Genomic DNA, 24,993 nt, shown 5'->3' with positions numbered 1-24,993 from the left:
TTGGCTGAGTTCGAAAATGGTTACGGTTTGTAGAAAAACATGGCCGCCAGGGTAGCTGCAGTTTTCATAATATGACTATATTAAAACCATGTTAACACTCTAGTTGTAATAGGGATGTTGGTGCACAATGATGATGATGATGATGTTAATGATGATGATGATGATGATGATGATGATGATGATGATGATGATGATTATGATTATGATTATGATGATACTGGTAATGGATTCAGAAACATTAACCACAACCCAAATATCTAATTATAAGTATTGCATTACTCAAATTAACTATTGCCATTACTTATTATTGTTATCTATATCTTTGCAGAAATTTAACATAGTGGTAAAACCAATAAAACAACAAGAAGTGTTACATATGAATCTTATTTGACTTTTCATTCACTTATCCTAGGCTACTCTCTATAAAACTCATTTTTACCTGTGCTTGCATTGTTGCCAGGTGGTAATTGTATAACACTCCTGGAAATTGACCCCAATTAACTGGGCACTTTCATCAAAGACCTTTGTGTTGATGTTAGATGGAAACCATTCATAAGATAGATAAGACATTACAACTAAATGAAATGTTTTACACCTACAACTTTCAGTTAGTCAGTAGTGTGTGTGTGTGATTATGAAAGATTTGTGATTTTAGCAGGTTTTATTGTTGTTTCAATCGGAAATATCAATCTAAGGTGAGTCCTAAAATTGTTCCAGTTGTTTAAAAACAATTGTCAAAAATATGAACAATTTGGTAGTAAAAAAAACTACAACTTATCACATCCTTTAAGAAACACAAACAGCTGTTTGAAGAAAAGTTGATTTGCATTTGTTTTTGCAAAAGTAATGTATTTATGCTACAGATTTTTTGTGCATTTAAATTACAAATAGTTTGATAGTTGTTTTGATATGATACATTTTCAAATGTCTTGTATGTGTTTACTTATATATTTGCACACATTTATAACTATAAGAAAGATCAAGTGATGTTTTGTACTATAAAAGAAGATCAATTTTGAATTTCTAGTAGCTGTACATATTCTCATACTCATTTACTTTTTTATAACTGACTTTGATTTATGATAACAATTCAACATATTTTATTTAATTATGCAAAAACTATTTTACAAAAACACAATCTCTTGAACAAATACGGTTGTTTTAAGTATCTAAAAGTGTTCTTGCTAAACAGATTGTAAACAGTCATCTGCTATAAGATGCTGAGATGCTTATCTCATGATCTCAAATTTGGACAACAATTTGTTGAAAAATGTACTTCCATTTTCTTTTGCTCAGATGCTCATTATTAAATTACTGTCCTCATATTACTTTTATCCAAAATAATAGCTTTGTCGCAACGGGTAACAAATGTCTATTTAAAAACATTTAAACACACACAAAACTACTGATAACGCATATATGTATACATGTATAATCTGCCAAAACAGCAAACCTTTTATTTTCACAAAACAACCTTAACAACCCTTGTTTCCTGGATACAACAGTTGAGTTCAAAAATGGTTTTGATCCATCTAGTAACATGACCGCCATGGGGGGCAGGGTCATTTTCCTTATATTTATATACTGAAAGAGCCTGTGAACACTCAAAAGATCACATTTTTATCATGAAACTTGGTCAAAACATTGGTTTTATTGATATGTCGGATGAGTTTGAAAATGACGTGATCAGTGGAAAAAACATTGCCGCCAGGGGATGTGGCAGTTTTCTCTATATGTTTGTAAGAAGCATTTTCCTTATATATATATTTTAAAAAAATCTGGGTATTCAAAACATGGCCGCAAGGGTGGGTGGGGTAATTTTCTATATAGGCCTATTGTGAATAGTTTGGAACACCTTATTTTTAAAGTCAGTCTTGTCATACTTATAACTTAAAATATTTGCTGAAGAGTTTTAATCTTTGTTTCTTTGCATCTGAGTCTCTCAGGTGAGCGACCAAGGGTCCTTTGGGGCCTCTTGTTTTCATTATATCTCGATCAGGCTTCAAATGTTAACAAAATATGACTGCAACTTTTTTCTTTTGCTTGAACATTTGGCTAATAAGCAACCTTTTTAAGAATGTGGATATAACTTATTTTGGATGACAAATCTTTCTAGAGGAGACAAACTCTCTGGCAATAAATTTGTTTTTTCCACTAGAGTTGCCTCAATTATTTTTCTAAGGGTTGATAATGTAAATACATTGTATACATGTACATGGTTCTGTGTTGGAGAGTTTGTACTGCAAAGAATTCAATTATTTTTAAATCACCAAAGTAAGTCCGTATAATGTGCCTAGATATAATATTTAAATAAGTAACATTATCTAAAGTCTCATTCCCACAACTGTTCGGGTGGTGTGAATACTAAATACAGACATACAGACAGTTTTTTGTGCGGTCTAATATGGAATTAGACCATACACAAAATCTGTCTGCATGTCTGTATTTTGTGAGCAATACTTGTATAAGTCCTGTTATAAGTCTATTAGTAAATTAAATCCCATATTTAAGCTCATATTAGCAAGCTTTTCTGATCGTGTTTTGACGTGTCCATCTTCTTAATTTTTGCCCTGTGGAAACTATTGAAGTTACATTTCTGGCCAATCTTTCACTCGGTCAGTACCTGAAATTTTTTCTGCATATCTTAGCTTAGTCATGTAGTTTGTTTAAAAACTAGATCAATTTGTCAACTTGTTAACAAAAGGAGAGACATTTTTTCCCAATGAACATAAAATTTTCTTAGGGGATTTTTTGCTATTGATATCTTTGATATCTATGTTCGAAATGGTTCTAGTCCGTTTACAATAAGGCTTCCAGGGATCGGGGCAGTGTTTCTTTTGTTACAATTAATTTTGTATTAAGAGACCACAAGAGGGAGTAACCAAAAGTGGTCTCTTTATAAAATGGTCTTTAAAAAAGACAACTCTGGACTAAAGTAAATTCTCTTGTCAGTTTCAAATTCATAGACCGATTATGTAAAACAGCTATTTTGTTTAACAAATAAATTCTTTAAAATCCAGATATGAGTGTAGTTGAACACATTAATACCTTGCAATTTTATAAATAGTAATAATCCAACAAAAACCTGTTGCCGTTTTTGATGATTAATTCGTTAAAAGAATTTCATAAATACAAAAGTGTGCCTTTTGTAGCTCACCTGAGCACAACGTGCTCATGGTGAGCTTTGGTGATCGCCTTTTGTCCGTCGTGCGTAGTGCGTCATGCGTCGTGCGTCCGTAGTCAACATTTGACGTGTGAACACTCTAGAGGCCACATTTACTGTCCGATCTTCATGAAACTTGGTCAAAACATTTGTCCCAATGATACCTCGACTGAGTTCGAAACTGGGTCATGCTGGGTCAAAAACTAAGTCACTAGGTCAAAAAAAGAAAAACCTTGTGAACACTGTAGAAGTCACATTTGATGCCCAATCTTTATGTAACTTTGTCAAAATGTTTGTCTTAATGATATGTTGGTTGAGTTCAAAAATGGTTTCGGTCCATTGAAAAAAATGGCCGCCAGCGGGCGGGGCAGTATTCCTTATTGGCTATAGAGAAACCTTGTGAACACTCTAGAAGTCAAATGTTTTTCCCAATCATAATGAAATTTGGTCAAAATATTGGTTTCATTGATATCTCGGAGGAGTTCGAAAATAGTCCTGATCGGTGAAAAAACATGGCCGCCAGGGGGCGGGCAGTTTTCTCTATATGTTTATAGTGAAAACATGTGAACACTCTAGAAGTCACATTTATGTTCCAATCTTCATGAAATTTGGTTATAACATTTGTTTCCTGGATACGTTGGTTGAGTTCGAAAATGGTTCGGATTGGTAAAAAAAACATGGCTGCCAGGGGGGGTGGGCGGTCTTTTACCTTATATTTATATAGTAAAAAAAGCTTGTGAACACTCTAGAAGTCACATTTTTTGCCTAATCATCATGAAATTTTGTCTAAACATTGATTTCATAGATATCTCGGACGAGTTTGAAAATGGTCATGATCGGTGAAAAAACATGGCCGCCAGGGGGCGGCGCAGTTTTCTCTATATGTATATAGTGAAAACATGTGAATAGTCTAGAAGACACATTTTTTGCCCAATCTTCATGAAATTTGGTCAGAACATTTGTTTCTCGGATACGACGGTTAAGTTAGAAAATGGTTTGGATCGGTAAAAAAACATGGCCGCCAAGAGGGGGGGGGGGTCATATATTTATATAGTAAAAAAAGCTTGTGAACACTCTAGAAGTCACATCAATTGTCCAATCATCATGAAACTTGGTCAAAACATTGGTTTTATGGATATCTTGGTTGAGTTTGAAAAAAGTCGTGATCAGTGATAAAACATGGCCGCCAGGTGGGGCAGTTTTCTCTATATGTATATAGGAAAACATGTGAACAGTCTAGAAGACACTTTTTTTGCCCATTATCTTCATGACATTTGGTCAGAAGATGTTTTCCTGGATAGGATCAACGGTTGAGTTAAAAAATGATCCATCTAGTAACATGACCGCCGGGGGGTAATTTTCCTTAAATTAGATACTAAAAAAGCTTGTGAACACTCTCACAGTCACAGTTTTTGGCCAATCATCATGAAACTTGGTCAAAAAGTTTATGTTGGGAATTTGTACATGTTACGACGCTTTCGCGCCATTGCGCGAAACGTCACGTGACGTTAACGTCATATATGTGAGTTCGTTGTTTATATACATTGAGATTTTAAATAGATTCAGAACTATACACAACACTTTCTTCCTTTTATACGATCACAAGACATTTTGGTGCCGTGATTGGTTCCCAACAATTGGTTTTATTGATATGTTGGATGAGTTTGAAAATGGTCGTGATCAGTGGAAAAACATGGCCGCCAGGAGATGGGGCAGTTTTCTCTATAAATTATGTATGTAAGAAGCATTTTCCTTATATATATATTTTTACAAAATCTGGGTATTAAAAACATGGCTGCCAGGGTGGGTGGGGTTATTTTCTATATAGGCCTATTGTGAATACTTTGGAACACCTTATTTTTAAAGTCAATAATTTGAAATATTTGCTGAGGAGTTTTAATCTTTGTTTCTTTCCATCTTAGTCTCTCAGGTGAGTGACCCAGGGCCCTTTGGGGCCTCTTGTTTTTTAATATACATACATACACGGAAAGCTGAGACTAATGTATTCATTGTTTAAAATCTTTTTCCGAGTAATAACGATTGCAGTGCCATGCACAAGAACCATAACCCTACACTTTCTCTAATAAGAGTTATTGGCCTTTGTTTTTTATTTGATGTAACGTTTCGGGGCTATATCTCAGATACCATGCAAGACTTCAAAATGAAACTTCATGGGGTATTGATATTAATGAGGAGAAGTGCCATGCTTAAGAACCATAACCCTTCACTTTCTTAAATAAGAGTTATTGTCCTTTGTAGTTTTTGTATGATGTAACTTTTCAGGGCTAAATCTCAGATACTATTCCACATTTAAACGTGAAACTTCATAGGTGTGTGAAATCAATGGGATGAAGTGCCATGCACAAGAACTATAACCCTACACTTTCTTATTGCCCTTTGTGTGTTTTTTGTATGATGTAATTTTTCGAGGCAATATCTCAGATACGCTCATAGATTTCAACATGAAACTTTATGGTTGTAAAGATATCAATCAGGAGAAAAGCAATTCTTGAAAACAATTACCATACACTTAATTATTTTTTATGATTATAATTACCCTATTATACTGGGTATCAAGGGTTTTGCACCATTATTATGACAACATGTATTTATTATCATTATATTTATTTTTAAATCAACAAAATAATTGCATTTCCAAAGTATGAAAACTTAACTCAAAATACTCAGCGTGGCTGAACAACTGTGTGGGTCACCGTAACCATAGATACTTCTTCTTGTTTTGCCTCTACATGTGGATGGGCACAATCTATGTCAGCTGGGTGGGCCATGAGCTCTTCAGACAACATTTCTATGGCGACAAGGTAATGGGCCTTGTATCACCAGGCCTTTTCCTGGCCACTTGGGACAAAATGCAGTTTCGGGATTGGGATTCTTTGCGCAATAAAGCCACTGATTTGGGAAAAAACATTGTACATAACTCTTTGTAATATTTCAAATTAGTAGGACAAAATAATAAATAATAGTTATATTCTTTGTTAGATGTAACTGAAACAAACACATTGATTTTTTTGGAAGTATGGATTTTTTTCATATTGTGATTTTTTTTACAATTTCAGTTTGTGAATAGGACCGTTGAACGGACCCTTAGATACACCAGGAAAAGGCCTGATCACTAACATACTTAATCCTTTACCACTCAGATATGCATGTTGATGCATTTGTAGTCCCTTAGAAAATCACATTAACCCATTTATGCCTAGCGTCTAGAAAAAAGGCCTTGGCAAACAGCGTAGAACAGCATGATGCGGTGTCTCATCAGGGTCTGCACTGTTTGCTGTTAGAAATATTCTAAATATAGAAATAAATATACTAGACATCCCTAATTTTGGAAATAAATTGATCCAATTTAGAAGAATGGAAGAGTCCACTTGGCATAAATGGGTTAAATTTAACACCTGTCTTACTAGGTTTATAATAAGAGGCTTCATTTCCTACCCTAAGGTTCATGAACTGATAAGCAGCAAACAGCATAAAACCTGTACAGACTGCGAGTTACTTACAGGCTGTTCTGGTGTTTTGTTGTTTACATATGTGTCTTGTTCTGAGAAAACTGGGCATAATGCATGTGCGTAAAGTGTCGTCCCAGATTAGCCTGTGCAGTCCACACAGGCTAATCAGGGAGGACCGTTTCCGCTTAAACTAGATTTTCGGTAAAAAGGGACTTCCTTTAAACGAAAATACCATTTAAGCGGAAAGTGTCGCCCCTGATTAGCCTGTGCGGACTGCACAGCCTAATCTGGGACGACACTTTACGCACATGTATTATGACCAGCTTTCACAGAACAAGACACATATCATTATTCCCTTATCACTCTGCGTCTGAGTAGGAAAATATTAAGTCAATATTCTGACTCAGCTTTTGGGGGATATTTTCTCAAATTTAAATTGTTTGAGATTATTTTATTCATAATACTAAACAGGGTTTTCAATATATTTTGAAAATCAGGAGTCAAATGACCCCATGCTTCAAATGGTCAGGGGTCAAATGAAATTTTCAGAGGTCAAATGAAGTTGCCATGTGTCAAAATTCTGAAGTCAATAATAATTTTATGTCTGCATATTTGTTAGATAGTCCACACATGTTTTGTTTTTTTTCATAAATTAAAGCATAATTCAATGCAAAATCAGAGTTGTATAATAAAAGGTTGGCATCTGTCTGTGTGTTCCCTTTTCAGCCAACAAGGTTCCCACCGTTCTTGTATCCACTCAACGCCATTCACGATGCCATCTACAATCCAAAGGTATGTCATCAAAAGTCTTAGTTAATGGGTTGGACCAACAGTATAGAGACCCCAAAAGTAGCAGACAGTAGATGACCTGATCAGACTGCACTTATGCGCAGGCTTGTCTGGAGCTACGATGGCTGCATATTGCTTGAGGCTCATTTTAAATCAAGAAATATACTGATGTTCCTAAAATTTAATGCAACTAATCATATGCTTAAAATGTATGTTTTGTTATTAATAGGTAATGTTCGGAATATAACGTGTTTGTGTTAACAGTATCAACCAAAGATAACAGATCTTTGCTTTAACATAGAACAGAACAGTTTATTTTTTACTTAAGCATGTGAAGCTCGTTGTTAACATACATATACGATAACAGCATGCGTTGAAGTGCACACATATTTCGTGAACATTTTTCGTGAGAATGTCACATGGATGAGGTTAATACAGAGTGATTTTACAATGTTAAGCCCAAGTCTCACTATTGCCGGTAGAGCCCCGGTCCATCCCGTTTTGCTAACGACGGTCGACCGGCCAGAACCGGGATGATGCGTAAAAAAACACGCTGTTACACTATTTCCCGGTGCCGCCCCAGTTGAAGCCAGTCAGCAAGCCGGAAGAGTCCCGGTCAACCCGGACTAAGTACGGTTTATCCTGGTTGAAGCCCCGGCATTTACATACTTTTCGGTTGTTCCCGGTCATCCCTGGTGGAGCCCTGGTTCATCGGATCACGCACCGGGGCTCCACTTGCATCATAGTGAGACTGGAATGTATAGTTTTACAATTTTAGCAATTCCATAATTCTGACCTTATTTCTTTGTAAAAAAAATGTAGTAGTATTTTACACTACATATATATGACATAACATACACTAATACTAATAAGCATGGCTTACAGTTAATTTTGTTTACGGTTATCGCTATATATTTTGCTCCTAACAGGAAAATCCCAAACCACAGGTCTTCATTATCAGCGAAGATTCACCGATGATAGAGGAGAATTACCTCGAGTATTACTACCACATAGCCGTCCTATACGAGTTTATCTTATGTTCGGGGGTCACGCTGGCTCTCGGCCTATTGATGGTGTGGCACGCCAAGCTTATATCGGTCGGAGAAACCAGTATAGAGGTGCACATAAACAATACGCAGCGCAAAAAATATAAGAAAAAGAATCTTGTAAGTCGGACAGTGTGCTTACGCCTATACTCCAAAATATTGTTTACGAATGTTATGTTTCTACATCAATTATTACCAAAGAAAGATACATAAAAAAAGTTTAGCACACATTGCATTCTAGAATCAATCGAATACCCATGTGTGCTATGCTGTTAGACTCTCATGACACTATTACGTTATATATATAAGGTACATGCTGTGTACGTATTGATTAATTAATCAACATTGGGATACCAAACTATATGAAATTGTAGCTATATCTAGTTTCTATTGTACTTATGAGCATGTGAATTTTCGAGAGATAAAAATACTTTATCAAAGACATTTATTGTTTGCTATGAATACACAATATTGTTCAAAGCGTTTGATCTAAGCATATATCATGTCACCAGGCCCCGATTTCTGGACAAGTCTCTTGTTAGAAGATAGTTTTAAACTCGATATTTTCATATTGCAATTAAAATGCATTACTAAAATTGCATATACAAATTACATATATAGTAAAAATTGTTTCTCAGATAATTACATAATTAAAACAATTAGATGTGACATTAATTTTGAAATATTAGTTTTAACAAAACATTAATTTGTGTACGTTACTTTTGACTAATGAATAACACCACATGAAGATAAGTCGAGAAATCGGGACAAGCGTTAATTCGAATTAAAATTTATGCTTTGATGGAAACTTTCAGAGTGATGGAATATGTGGTTTTTAAATTATTGTGTGACCACAGACAGATGTTTGTGTTTCAGATATACACAAATCCATTTCACTACGGTTTAAAAAAGAATTGGATGGTGTTTTTAGGATTTTCAAATTTTAGGTAAGTTTTGCTTATTGTTTTTTAATAAAAAAACTTAACACCTGAAGCATGTAATGCGTTTTGTAGTAAAATGTATAAAGGCCCTCCACACATGTTTTGCACACGTTTTTCTTCTGAAGATGTATGTTATGAATAACAAGACTATTGCCAAGCAATATAAGTTCCCTACCGGTGAAACTCCACCATTTTCAGCAATATTTCTAGTCTATTTGTTCCCATAGGAGCCAGATATCTTGACGAAGAAACAAAATGAAATGACGTGCATAATCTCCATATTGTCATCTGTCGGTGTCCATGTTTTAAGTTTCATGAACAAATATGAAGAAGTTTTCAAGTTATCGCAGGATCCAGAAAAGTGTGACAGACTCACAGACACACAGAGCGCAAACCATGTCCCCTCCGGTTTCACCGGTAGGGTACTAATAAAGCATAAAAGTATGTGCATGTTCTGGGACTATTGAACTACACCGGTAAAACGTACTTTTGTGTAGTTGTTAACGCCCTTCGCCTGACATTAGTCGCCGTTAGCGACTCGTAACTCGCAACTGGAGCTCATAACCTTAGTATCTGGGTGTCTAGTTGATTTTATAGTGTATATATATATATATAAATGTTATCTCCCATGCTGTTTAGAAACTGCATGTGTTTTAATTTGTCAACTGGAGCTCATAACCTATCTGGTTGTTAAGTTGATTTAATTTTATGCTATGCTTATGTTTTTTTAGTTAATTTTTATTGTTTTTCTATTTCTCTATGTATAAAGTATTAAATACCTATGTTTTAGATAGAGAGCTGTCTCTTATAACTCTGTACTGAGTGGCAATACACTTGTAATCTATGAATAACTTCTATGTGTATATAGCTGTCAAATATGTGTATTGAAGAGACGTTAATAAACTATTAAAACTCGTATACTGAGCGCGGCGAAAATGGTTGAATCAACCTTAATTTGCGACTTTTCCTTTAAATCCTCGTGCAAAAGTAGAGCCACACATTTCGTTTTATGATGATTTTATTAAGTAGAAGCGATATAAGACCTGCATTACCCAACTCAAATTTGTATGTGATTCCATTTTGATGGCATGTGAGTTAAAACGCGTTTTAACGTGACTTAAAAGTCGCATCTGGTTTAATTTTAACGAGACATCGGAATTCTATATAATTGAGGGGATTTGTTTTTAACATGACGCTTTGCTAGTTGATCGACGATTTGCGTGCGTTTACAAGACTGAAATACACGCAGTTACATGACAGTTTCTTAGAAGAATACGCCATGAGTAAAAACAATACATACGGAATATTACGCTAGTCAATTGTTGCATGTGTTTGTATCAGTCAAATGGCTTGTGTGATGACGTATCGCACGACAGGCGGAGCCTCGAGTGTGATACGAAATAGCTCAAGCCACGAGACTGATATAAACACGTGTTACAATTGACTTGAGTAATATTCCTTTTATTATATACAACTTTTAATCATTTAAGTTGAAAAAATTAGTATAAGCATTCACAATTAACCAAGAATGCTCTTATAATTTTCTGCATTCAAAGCGACGTCATTAAAAGTAGTCCGGTTAGTATGGTAATACGGATTTGGAAAACTAGCGAGTAGCATAATACGGGAATTATTTCTGTGCAGTTGTATTTTGCCGAACTTGTATTTTTAGCTTACCTGAGCACAACGTTCTCATGGTGAGCTTTTGTGATCGCCTTTTATGCGTCGTGCGTCGTCAACATTTTGCCTTGTGAACACTCTAGAGGCCACATTTATTGTCTGATCTTCATGAAATTTGGTCAGAACATTTGGCCCTTTGATACCTCGACTGAGTTCGAAACTGGGTCATGCTGGGTCAAAAACTAGGTCACTAGGTCAAAAAAAAGAAAAACCTTGTGAACACTGTAGAAGTCACATTTGATGCCAAATCTTTATGTTACTTTGTCAAAATATTTGTCTCAATGATATGTTGGTTGAGTTCAAAAATGGTTCCAGTCCGTTGAAAAACATGGCCGCCAGGGGGCGGGGCAGTATTCCTTATATGGCTATAGAGAAACCTTGTGAACACTCTAGAAGTCACAATTTTTGCCCAATCGTCATGAAACTTGGTCAAAACATTAGTTTCATTGATATCTCGGAGGAGTTCGAAAATGGTCCAGAAAAACATGGCCGCCAGAGGTCGGGGCAGTTTTCCTAATATGGCTGTATATGGCTATAGTAAAACCTTGTTAAAACTATAGAGGCCACATTTATTGTCCAATCTTCGTGAATTTTGGTCAGAAGATTGGTCTGTATGATATATTGGATGACTTCGAAAATGGTTACGTTTGCTTGAAAAACATGGCTTCCAAGGGGCGGTGCATTTTTCCTTATATGGCTATAGTAAAATCTTGTGAACACTCTAGAGGCCACATTTATTGTACAATCTTCATGAAATTTGGTCAGAAGATTGGTCTCAATGATATCTTGGACGAGTTTGAAAATGGTTACGTTTGCTTGAAAAACATGGCTGCCAAGGGGCGGGGCATTTTTCCTTAAATGGCTATAGTAAAACCTGGTTAACACTCTAGAGGCCACATTTATTGTCCGATCATCATGAAACTTGGTCAGATGATTTGTCCCAATAATATCTTGGATGAGTTCGAAAATGGTTCCGGTTGGTGGAAAAACATGGCCGCCAAGGGGGCGGGGCATTTTTCCTTATATAGCTATACTTAAACCTTGTTAACACTCTAGAAGCCGTATTTATTGTACGTTCATCATGAAACTTTGTCAGAAGATTTGTCCCAATGATATTTTGGACAAGTTCGAAAATGGTTCCAGTTGCTTGAAAAACATGTCCACCAGTGGGCGGGGCTTTTCTTCAAAAGGGACTTATGAATCTTCATGAAACTTTGTCAGTATATTTGTTTAAATGATATCTTGGATGTGTATGAAAATGGCTCTGGTCTGTTGAAAAAGGTGGCTGCCAGGGTGTTCTCTAGTCATGCAAGTTGGTAAGAACATTTTGTTCTAATGACATCTTGGGCTGCACAGAACAGGTCAGTTCCTTTGAATCTCAGATGAGCGACTTTGGGCCTTTCAGGCCCTCTTGTTTGGGAACATAAAGCAGGTATATAATAAATGTTGGTTCAAGTACCAGACTCCCGGGAAGCGCATAGATCATTGCAGATCGATGGCTTTTTTCCGTTTGACCGGAATAATCCTAAGAGTAACAAACCGATGCATGTACAAACCTATTCGAACGTCATTGAAATACAAGAACGAAAAATGTCCGCAATTAGGAACCCCGAAACAGTTTTATGATAGTTATGTATTCGAATACATTATTCGGTAGAATTAATTACTATACAGTTAACAATATTGTAAAAAATAAAGTTTAATCCACCCCATATTATGAACCTAATAAGAACAATAGGTATTATTATTTTATATTGATTTTTTGCAATATATTTGAGCCGATGCTCCTTGGAAAAGGGGTTAAATGTATGGGCGTAAAATGTGGTCCCAGATTAGGCTGTGCAGTTCGCACAGGCTAATCAGGGATGACACTATCCGCTTTTATGATATTTTTTATTTCAAGAAAGTCTCGTATTATCAAAATTCAAGGTTATGCGGAAAGTGTCGTCCCAGATTAGCATGTGCGGACTGCACAGGCTAATCGGGCACGACACTAAGCATATGCATTAAACCACTTTTTCACAGAGCGTGGCTCATTTGCAGTATCTCAGTCATGTCACTGCGGTCAGTGAACTTTTTCACACTTTCCTGTTTAAGCTGGTGACCAATTCTACTGTTTGCGTCTTCTTATGCCAGTAACTGACCACAGGTTTTGGACGCGTGGTAACTTCCCTGAAACACTATCAATATGTCATAAAACAACATTTTTCATCACTTTGACAAAAACAATTCTGATATTGTATTATATCAGAATGTGTTGTTTTTAGCTCGGCCTTTTTTCGGAGAAAACCCGAGATATTGTCATAGCCAGCTCGTCGTCCGACGTCCGCCGTCCGCGTCGTGCTAAAACCTTAACATTTTTTAAAGTTTTGAACATTGGCTCTTAAACCAAAGTGCTTCAACCTACAACTTTTTAACTTCATATGTAGCTGCACCTTGATGAGTTTTGCATGCAACACCCATTTGTAGGTCAAAGGTCAAGGTCAATGTGACCTCTAATAATAATAATAATCTGACAAGCTTTCATTTATTCAAAACTGCACCCGCAGCCGAGCGTGGCATTCGTTATGCGGTGCTTTTGTTTTGTCAAAGTGATGAAAAATGTTGTTTTTTGACATATTGATAGTGTTTCAGTGAATTAACCACGCGCCAAACACCTGTGTAATTGACAACTGCCACGTCAATCATTGGTAGGGGAAGAATGGATTTTGAAATCATTTTGCTGACCATTCCTGACAGACGCGTTGAGGTTAGATCGGAGCCCTCTATTCACCAATCGATTATTAGACTTAAGAATACAGAATAATTAAAAACTAAGAAAAGTTACAGAAACAGGGTTATAAGGGACGACACTTTCCGCTAAAATAATATTTATGTTTAAATAATGTCTCTTCGTAGCAAAAATCCAGTTTTGACCGAAAGCGTCGTCCCTGATTAGCCTTTGCGGACTGCACTGGCTAATCTGGGACGGCACTTCATGCACATGCATTATGCCCCCTTTTCACAGAGCACGGCTCATATAATATGTAGAGGCTAAATTTGGTGAATATGCCTTGAACAAAACGTTCTTCATGAAGAGTGATGTACATAGAGCAGGTTAATGCCAAGTTTGACTTGAAATCAAACAACTACTTGAATATTCCAGTTAAAAGAATACTCTTTATTCTTAGACTTTAGCCTAAGAATTGTTTGGTGAATACGGGCCCGGGAATCGAACCCGCTATTCTCAGCATTGTACTCTTGTACTCCACAAACTGAGCTAACGGCTAAGGTCCGTTTGCTATAGACCATAGTCCGTTCCCTATAGATGTGTTGAAGCCAAAAGTTTTAAGAATCGACATTCCCATATTCCCGTTTCAGTTCGTTTGTCCGTCGGGTATTACTGCCCTCCACACATGAACCCGAGGGTAGCGGGCTCACCTGGGAACGTGCCTCATACAAGTTCCATCCGGATAAGGGATTACAAAGGGTCTCCAATGGGACCCCTACGTCATAGAATACGAAGGGTCTCCAATGGGACCCCTACGTCATATAATACGAAGGGTCTACAAAGGGACCCCTATGTCATAGGAGCTTAGATATTGCTCGCAAAAATAAAGGTCACACAGACCTTTATGCATAACTACATTAACCCGGAAGATACCGATGCAAGAAATTCACAAGTGGTCGTACTTGAAGCGAGCACAACAATAAAAATGCGAGTCTTTGGACGGGAATGGCGTAAAATTGATGAAACATGTTCATGCTTAACTGCAAATATTGTCGTTTTCGTAATGAAAATGAATGCCATAGATTCACGAATATCCATCTAAAATGTGTGAAGGGTATCTTTGATCTCTTAAAACAGATCACGAACAAAAGTGAGTATCACTACAGGACAAAATTAAGCGCGTTGTTTATGTTAGTAGAGTTCTTGAGTTTGGTACTTTCATATGTGCGTAGCTTGAAGTGACACTGTGATAAAAAATCTTACCTGTGGGACAAACTCTTTATAAGTGTGAGCAAACGGTAACAAACGGCTCAAGTATTGTTCATTGAATTCCATGTTGCAATATTTCAATGTATTTTATAAGCATTATTGTTATGGAATAAAACTATTGTTTTGTGTATTTTTTGTTTTCACTCGACTGTGTATGTTTATGCTACATAACACTTATTTTTATGTCCCCCACTATAGTAGGGGGGGGGACATATTGTTTTTGCCCTGTCTGTCTGTTGGTCTGTTGGTCTGTTTGCGCCAACTTTAACATTTTGCAATAACTTTTGCTATATTGAAGATAGCAACTTCATATTTGGCATACATGTGTATCTCATGAAGCTGCACATTTTGAGTGGTGAAAGGTCAAGGTCATCCTTCAAGGTCAGAGGTCAAATATATGTGGCCAAAATCGCTCATTTTATGAATACTTTTGCAATATTGAAGATAGCAACTTGATATTTGGCATGAATGTGTATCTCATGGAGCTGCACATTTTGAGTGGTGAAAGGTCAAGGTCAAGGTCATCCTTCAAGGTCAGAGGTCAAATATATGTGGCCCAAATCGCTTATTTTATAAATACTTTTGCAATATTGAAGATAGCAACTTGATATTTGGCATGCATGTGCATCTCATGGAGCTGCACATTTTGAGTGGTGAAAGGTCAAGGTCATCCTTCAAGGTCAGATGTCAAATATATGTGGCCCAAATCGCTTATTTTATGAATGCTTTTGCAATATTGAATATAGCAACTTGATATTTGGCATGCATGTGTATCTCATGGAGCTGCACATTTTGAGTGGTGAAAGGTCAAGGTCATCCTTCACAAGGTCAAGGTCATCCTTCAAAGTCAAACGTCATATAGGGGGACATTGTGTTTCACAAACACATCTTGTTATATTCATAGAATTGTTAACCTTGTATGATGATTGTTCCTGTTTTTGTTCAGACAATGACATGCCGTAATTATTTTGAGATTTGGCTTGAGCCTTTTCACCGCAAAATCGGTGTGAATGGTTAAACTCTTACGAGGCCATTTCTCAATCTACAGTCGATTGGTGTATAGCGGATTTTAGTGAGTAACGGATAGGTTAAACGTTTTTTGCAAAATACTTTTATTTATGTTAAGATTTATAGTTTTCTATGAATTGAATACAAAAAGCCTATCATTGTTAAGTCGATTCATGTTTTTGTTGACGTGTGTCGATGTTTACAACTGTTTCTTTTTTTGAAAGCAAAACAAGGTAACGTTATGTACGCACCGTTTTTGTGACCACAGGAAAAGGGCAGACGAATGGTTTCTTGAATTTTGCAGATTTTTTTTTTGTAAACATAATGTTCATTGATGTAATATTTTAGTATTATGTGTCTTTTACAAAAGTAAGAATGATCAGAAACCAAATTGATGCGTACCATATAAAATAAGCATGAAAGCTGCAACTCGGGATTGAGTGAATTACGGACATGTGGTGACCCATATTCAGGAATGTGGGGATTGTCTCAAAAAAAATATAAACTCAATTGAAGTTGTCCAATACACATGTGGTTAGCGGGTGGCTATGATATTAATTAGTGAAAACATCATTTTTGATGAAAAATAATCAAATTATAACGAAAAAAACGATTTCTTTAAAAACATATTTTTCACTATCAAATCTATATATATATAACAAGTTTATTCAACTCAAAATGACCTGAATATAGGGTGCATCGCTTTGAACAGTAATTACTTCATCAATTGTGCAACGATTTCCATGAACTTGGTCTTATTAAACGCAGAAATGAATTGTCTTTCTGGAAATGCACATATATTGCAATTATTTTTTACAAATGCTGTGTCAAATGTCAATAAATAACACGATACACATGTAATCCGATAAAGACCTAAGCGATCCGGTAATGGCTGAATCAGTGTACCATGAAATTCGCGCTGTAAACAAATAATATTTTTTCGGAAATTTAAAACCGCTGGCATGTTTCAATAGGAAAGACATGTGTCCATCTAGGTTGAATGGTTTAATTACTAAATGCATGTTGTTTACGTTGAAATGAGACTCAAAGTCCATAGCTATCCGTTATACACCAATCGACTGTATTAAACATAACAAAATTTCCAATAGCCTTCCGTAAAAAATCATAAAAAGATGGAAGTTTGAGTCAATGTTGTTCTAAAAGTGCTATATCTACGCGTGAACGAAGAAAATGCAAACTATGCATTATGCAAAATATACTATGTTTACGAGAAGAAAAAAAATGGAATAACAAAACAAATGTGCACTGAAACTGTATACTGCAGCTACAAGGCATGCACACGAACATTTAGATGGATTTGTGCGATTAAATATCAACCGATAAAAAGTCTAATAACTCCTTATCTGAAGATTGAGTTTCAACCTTTTCTTGAGCTCGATTGCATCGAAAGCCTCTTTCATATTGAAACGGTCTCGAGTCCGTTTCCTGGGTTAGAACCAGAAATCTCAAGAACGCTCCCTTAGTGGGGATCGAACCCGTGACCTCCCCGATCGCTAGGCGGACACCATATCCATTACGCCACTTAAGGCGACAATAAGGCCTTAAAAAACAAAAACGCATTCGCGAAACGTTTACAAAGTGCGCCTTAGCTCATTTAGCCTTAAGGTTTGTATTGTGTAGAAGTTTGAGAAAAATCGCTCTCAAAATATAAGATGTGTTGAGCACATAAAGTGTTACGTGAAATTTAAACCAAAAGGCAATAACTCATTTTAAATAGGGATGGCAACGAATACCGATTTTGGTATTCGAATATTCGGTCATCCTTCCGAACGAATATTCGGATATTCGGTCAACATCTGTTGCAAAAAAGTCAACTTTGTTTACCGTACCATTACTCCAAGAATTCTACTTTCGTTTTTTACCGGAAGTGCACCGGAAATGACTAAATATTGACACAGCATTGCCGTCGATAATTCGAAGCTGATTTTGTTGATTACTTTTTATTGTTAAAATTGAATGACAAAAACTGTTTTTAAACTATTAATATTGTACATTAACAATCGAACGAGAAACATAATATTACATGACGACAAAATAATTACATGACAAAACAGAACTTAAACGAATTATGTACATAGCCGCAACACACTTTGAACCTGTTTAACAGACTAAACAGTCAGTCTTTTAAAGTTGCCACGTTTAAAAGTCACTTGGATCGGCGACTTCTTATCGGATGTTGTCGTGAAATACTTCCAAGCATTGGAAGGCGTAGGTGGCATTTTGCTTGGACAGAGATTTACTTTGTGCGTGTAGCAATTATAATATTTTCAATTAAATGAGGGCGAACTACCAAAAACATTTCTTTAAGTATAATACCTGATTGAATATTGAGTAATAAATTAAAGTTTGGACCATACGATACGCAAATACTCGTTAGAGGTTGATTAAATTATTTTCTAAAAGCTTTTTTGATTGGACAACGTGATTATAACCATACGATCTCTTTGTTTTTCACACCAAGTCGGCACTTCCTTCACTCATTTAATCTTGGATCATTTTAAATGTAATTCGAGTTATTAGATCAAGACGGATCGGTGGTTTAATTGCCATACGGTCTTATACGTTTTTTACACCAAGTTGGCTTTTCCTTTACTCATTTAATCTTTGATAATTTTAAATGTAATTCGAGTCATTGGATCAAGTGCAGGTCAGTGTTTTGATTGCCGACGCGATTTGCACCTATCATAATTTTGACACAAAGTGTCTGTCTTTGTTAGGCAATTAGCGGGATTTATGACCGGTATACTGTCATCACCATAGCGACGCATTATCGCGCGTAGCAGGAATAAACATTATGACACGAGGAACAACTTTTTTTATCAATGTTTGAAGCAAATTTCACGAAAACAAAGTCTTTGAAATTACTCGATTTTTTATTTTTTCTTTCGAATATTCGATTCGGAAAACTGTACCCGAATATTCGGTCCGGGACCGAATATTCGGATATTCGTTGACATCCCTAATTTTAAAACAAGTGATTGCTATGCAATATTGTCCCCTACCGGTGAAACTCCACCATTGTCAGTAAAAAATATTTTTTTTTATATATATTTGTTGCCATAGCAACCAGAATTTTTGACGTAGGAACAGACTGAAATGACGTGCATAATCTCCATATTGCCATCTATCCATGTTTCATGAAAAAAATATGAAGAACTTTTAAAGTTATCGCAGGATCCAGAAAAGTGTGACTGACAGATGGACTGACAGACAGACGGAGTGGAGCAAACCATAAGTCCCCTCCGGTGAAACCGGTAGGGGCAATTAATGATTCAACACTAGGAGAGGATGATCCTTATAGTGTTTGGAGAAGATCACGCAAAATGAATTAGAAGTTGCGCAGAGAAGCTTTTGTGACGGGTGGAAGTGCGTGCGCACATACGGAAAGAATGACGCCTTTCGCTTATAGTGGGTTTAATGCATGTGCGTAAAGTGTCGTCCCAGATTAGCCTGTGTCGTCCACATAGACTAATCAGGGACGACACTTTCCGCATAAACTTGATTGTTGCTAAGAAGAGACTTTCTTTAAACGAAAAATGTCATAAAAGCGTTAAGTGTCATCTGTAACAGAGCACGGCCTATACATATCCTTCTGCTTTTCGGCGAGGGATAGTTAGTGAAATTGTCAACCCTTATGCTGTTATATTATTAATTTATTATTTATGGGCAATGTCCTTCGTTTTTTAGTTCATCACTTTCACATAATCTCGAACGTTCTTGAAAAAAAAGAAAGAAACACTTACTTAGCTCATTTAGTGCTTAGGAAGTAATGCTCAAATCATCAAAATAGCTTTGCTTCGTATATTTGTATAGCAGCATATACAACTGCATACATAATTAATTGTATCAAATAAGTCCAATGTCCTCCTTGACCGAACTAAGTATATAAATAGACTATACTTTCGTGACAGGGTCTTTAAATACACTCCTCGGGTTATAAGAGACACTGTTCTTAAAGGGGCCTTTTCACAGATTTTGGCATGTATTGAAGTTTGTTATTAAATGCTTTATATTGATAAATGTAAACATTGGATCTAAAAAGCTCCAGTAAAAACAATAATAAAATTAAAGAAAGACAAACGTAACCCTCTACTGGGCTCGAACCACTGACCCCTGGAGTAAAAGTCTATCGCTAAGACCACTCGGCCATCCGTGCTCATACAATGGGTGATGTATTGTATAGTTTATATAAGCAATCCTCATAGTATCACAAAATATCACGAAAACAACAGAACTTTCCAAATTATGCAATCGTTTCGCGTTGCAACGATTTATACTTTTCAGGTCTTTAAATCGTCAAAATATGCATATAATTGATATTTAGACTGAAGATCGTGGTAAATATTCAGTATAACTGTTTCCTCACAAATATCATAACTGCAACGAAAATTTGAAACAATTGGTTTAAATTTAGTCAATTTACCAAAATGTTGAGAGGCCCCTTTAACAACCTGTCTGCATTCGGAGCGTCACCGGCATGTTCTAATTTCGGATAACAACTGCTACAACAACCGCTAGTATCATGAGAGTCATTTGTTTGAACAGTATAGGTAAATTAAGAGAGCTAAACGATATTCATAATTGATGAACAGTTGCCATTGTTTCCACGGAGCCAGAGCGCCATGAAGGATAAAGGCGAAGTGCCTAGTCGATTGGAAAAAACTGTGAGTTGAACTGTGTGTGTGTGTGCAAATTTTACGAAGAAAATCAATATCGGCACCGTATGTTTAGTCATATAAAACAAATTCCTACTGCGAACACATTCACTGATTATTTTAAAGCTCTGGTTCTGTCAGTGATACTGTTTTTATTGGTGTTTTCATTAAAGAGTATCAATCAATGATAATAAAAAGCCTTCGATTGATTGCCGCACGCACGGGGAAATAAATGGCACGAATTTAATACGACTGTGGCTTTAATCTAATAGGAAATTTGTCTTTGACGGCATGCCTTTTCTCGCAGCAGAGTGAATGAGCAACACGGAAAAACAGAGACACTCGTAAAATGGATCTTTAGTCGCAGATGGTATCGAATCGCGGGGATAGTAAATGATAAAAATAGAAAGAGAAGTGTTTAACTTAGCTTAGAATTTCATCTTGGTTTGCATTAAAAAGCGGCTGTTATAGTGTAATATATACACAATCCTGCGTGGATCGTGAATCAGTGGGCCCATGGATTAAGATTAATATCATGCTGAGCAAAGATTGCTTTTTTAACATGTTGTTACTGATGCATTTCAATTCATTTCGATTCATAGTGAACATAAAGTGCTCTCAGATCGCCCATGATGTTTAATATTCAACATTTCGCTCATCATGTTTAAAATGTTGCCGATCCGGCTAATAGTACAGGTAAGCGTATTCTGTATATTCCAGCTTTCTTCCAAGACAACCACATACATTTGACGAGCAGCGATTGAATACTAATTTTTTAGGGCTTATGATATAAACGTCAGTTGTTATACAGGCTTTTTGTGCAAAATTGTGCTATAATCTCAACAGTTGCAAAAGATTGACGAAAACTTTGTTCTGAGGATGCTTTGTTAGTGTTAAATACAGGTAAGTGTATTTAGCGAGCCTTAGACAATCTGTACCCTCATATTTGATTTCCAAGCAAATGAACTTATATGTGTTCCGTTCATACTTGGTATTCTATATGCACAATCATTACCTCCATGCCTTTCTTTATTTCTTACATAAGCAAAGGAGAGAAAAAACGTAGCAAGTATAAACGTCTTGAAAATACACACATTTTTGGATGCTACATTTTAATGCTGCCTGCATAAGGATAAGATAACAAAAAAAAACATCGACCAAGCAATTTATAATATAGAAAACAGTACGATTCCACTGTCGTTATTTAGGTTTATCCTGCCTCTGTTGTAAACATTGACCGAATGAAGCAGGGTCGGATAAACTAGTTGATCTCCGGCAGTACCTCACGTGACCGCGATCTAACCGTATAACGTATTCATACGCGCCGATTAAACCGTTATAGCTTTTGACCTTTTACAAAATGTACATGCGAAGGTTCTTGCGAATAGTTTTGTAAAAACAAAATGATCTTAAAAGTAATAAATGCGTAAAATTTACGCAAACATATGGCAATTAAGTAATCAATTTTGCCTTTAAATTTATTTACACATAACCTTCAATATACGGCGTTTCTTTATATAAATATAAAGGTTACACTCCACTAATACACACAATATACTATTTCAGTCGTCTGAATTTTTTTTTCAAAGAAATATCAATTAAAATTTTAATAAAATAAAATAACACTATATTTGAATAGAAAAATGTCGGACTATATTGATCAAATGTATTTTGATGTAATTTGGGAAGATTTAATGGCTGAAAAAGAAGAAAATAAGGATGCAACTGTCAAAACTAAGGAACAAGATGTTGATAATAACATGAAGGATGAAATCAATAAGGAAACTATACAGGCATGGTGAACATTGAAAATGTAGGTCTTAACAATGTTGAAAACTTGAAAACAAATGTCACTGAAATAAGTCTATCTGATTTTCAAACAATGTATGGCATTGATTTTAATGACTTTGACTGTCATGAGGCCTCCGAAATGGACCAGATAAATACCTCTCCAGTTAACAAGCCCTCAACCCTCAATGTAAAGGACTGTTTTAAACAACTAACAAATGATGAAGTAAAACAACAAATATGTCAAGCGGACAACAAGAACACTCTAAAAAAACAATGATTGATGTAAACAAATTCAAAAGATTTTTATTGACAAAACAAGAAAAAAGGGAAATACATGACATAGGCCCCGATATGTTGGACGAATATTTGGCAAATTATGTTCTTTCAGTTAGAAAATGTGATGGTTCGGAATATGAACCAAGCACAATAAGAAACATGATCTCAAGCATTGACCGGAAACTCAAACGCAACAAATATCATGTGCAAATAATGCAAGAAACCAACACCAATCACTTTCAGCTGACAAGGGATTCTTTAAAGGCAACACAAAGAACTCTTAAAAAAATGGGAAAGGGAAACAAACCAAATGCTACAGATCCAATAAGTGACGAAGAAATCGATATACTCTATGACCGTGGAATCCTGGGCGGTACATCGCCAAAGGCTTTATTAAACACATTGTGGTTCAACAATTGTGTTTCACTTGGATTACGAGGAACTACGGAGAATTATAATTTGAGGTAATTATCCCAAAAACAGACACTTATTTATCAAATATTATATTGAACTGTCTTATTGCAAAGTCAAGTGTAAACTTTCTGCTGAGACTTGAACTCAGATATCCCTATCTTTATGAAGACAGGTTGTTCTCCATTGAACTACAGAACTGATTTTACAATTTAATGGCTTTGCAATAAGTATTAAATATATCAGCAACAACTATCAGATGTATCATGATCACAATATCCAGCAATTAAGCTATCCTTCTTTTATAAAGTACCAGAAAATGGAACTTTCTTCATAAAAAAACCCACAATTATCCCAATTTTAATGCTGTAAAAAAAATCCCATTTAATAATTTTTATTTTTATATAAATGTAACATTTTGATAGTTTCCCTATGCAGCTCTTTGGCTTGAACCTAAATCAATATAATATTGACAACTTGAAAACACTTATTTAACAATCTTTAAGTCTTTTGTAGCGGCAGCCAAAACTAAATAACACCAATTCCCGATATGAATTCTTTTTGCGATTTCAGGGTTTTTTAACAGATATTTTCTTGATTGGGCAGGTACCGGTACTTTTTCCAAAAGGGCAAATAAAATCACTGATATCTAATAAGTTACAATTAAAATAGAATAAAATTAATCAAACTCCCACGGACAACATCTGTCATTTGATGCGTCTCAATAAAATTCACTATTATGTATTCGAAATACAAAAATATTCAATTCTTCTAATAAAATAAAACTTTCCATTAAGAAGGGAATTAAAAAATGGAAAAATATCTATAATAGTTACATTTAAACGCTGCTAAAAAAAAAATTAAATATGTTTTCCTAGATCTATTATAGATTTAAAAACACATTTTATTATTATTATTAAATAATATTGCAAAATAATTGCAGTGAATACATGATTATAATAACAAGAGATCAGGGCTTTTTTTCCTTCTGTGAGAATGGCAAATTTTCCCAATTTTGAGAAATTTGCGAGTCAAATTTCACAATTTTGGGAAATTCGCGACTAAAATTTTCACAATTTCAAGAAGTTTGCGACTAAAATTTTCACAATTTCAAGAAGTTTGTGGCTCTAATTTTCACAATTTTAGAAAGTGCGCGACTCATTTTTCACAATATTGTCATAAGTTTGCGACTCAATTTTTCACAAAATGAGGGGGCCAAGGCCGCTTCACAAAAACAGGGAAAAAGCCCTGAAGTTGAACCATTATACACATAATTTAAATGATTGCAAGTAATTAAACACAGAAAACTAACAAGAGCCAACATACCCGTTACAAACTTAAATATTTTTTTAAATAATTCATCCCTTTAAAAGTTTTTAACATTTTGTTTAAGCGAACACCTACAAATACGACCTGAAAACAGATGCAAAGTTTGGTTTGGTCAGGGTTTTCATAGGTTTTCAGTGTTTAGTCATACTGTTTTAAACTAAATTTAAACAAGGTTACCTTACTTATCAGGAAACAATTTTCACTTACAGATGGGGTGATGTTACTCTTCAGAAAGATTCAAATGGGGTTGAATACCTTCAACTTAATGAAAGGCAGACAAAAACTCGCACAGGCGATATTGTGTCCGATATCCGGAAAGTAAGGCCTAAAGTTTGGGCGACCAGCGACCCACAGAGATGCCCTGTGAACATGTACAAACTTTATGCTATTAAAAGACCTTTAGATTTTTTGAATCCTGAAGATTCATTTTATTT

The 24,993-nt window shown here is 35.6% G+C and overlaps 1 protein-coding gene across 2 annotated transcripts in view; it reads left to right on the top strand.

Moving 5' to 3' along the window:
* Positions 1-15,196, top strand: part of LOC127843277 (palmitoyltransferase ZDHHC16A-like) — a 31,171-nt gene extending 15,975 nt beyond the window's left edge. Inside the window, exons 5-9 of one of the 2 annotated variants that reach the window (XM_052373186.1) lie at positions 5,852-5,985; positions 7,360-7,425; positions 8,352-8,588; positions 9,345-9,415; positions 14,450-15,196. In XM_052373186.1, the coding sequence (XP_052229146.1) occupies positions 5,852-5,985; positions 7,360-7,425; positions 8,352-8,588; positions 9,345-9,415; positions 14,450-14,585 (644 nt within the window). In that variant the 3' untranslated portion in view covers positions 14,586-15,196. The remainder of the gene's footprint in view (positions 1-5,851; positions 5,986-7,359; positions 7,426-8,351; positions 8,589-9,344; positions 9,416-14,449) is intronic. The other variant, XM_052373187.1, reaches the window with a different exon arrangement.
* The last annotated feature ends 9,797 nt before the right edge of the window (positions 15,197-24,993 follow it).

This window comes from Dreissena polymorpha, chromosome 8 (genome assembly GCF_020536995.1).
Source record: "Dreissena polymorpha isolate Duluth1 chromosome 8, UMN_Dpol_1.0, whole genome shotgun sequence".
In the NCBI taxonomy this organism is placed as follows: Eukaryota; Metazoa; Mollusca; class Bivalvia; order Myida; family Dreissenidae; genus Dreissena; species Dreissena polymorpha.
This window is presented reverse-complemented; position numbering and strand designations above follow the sequence as displayed.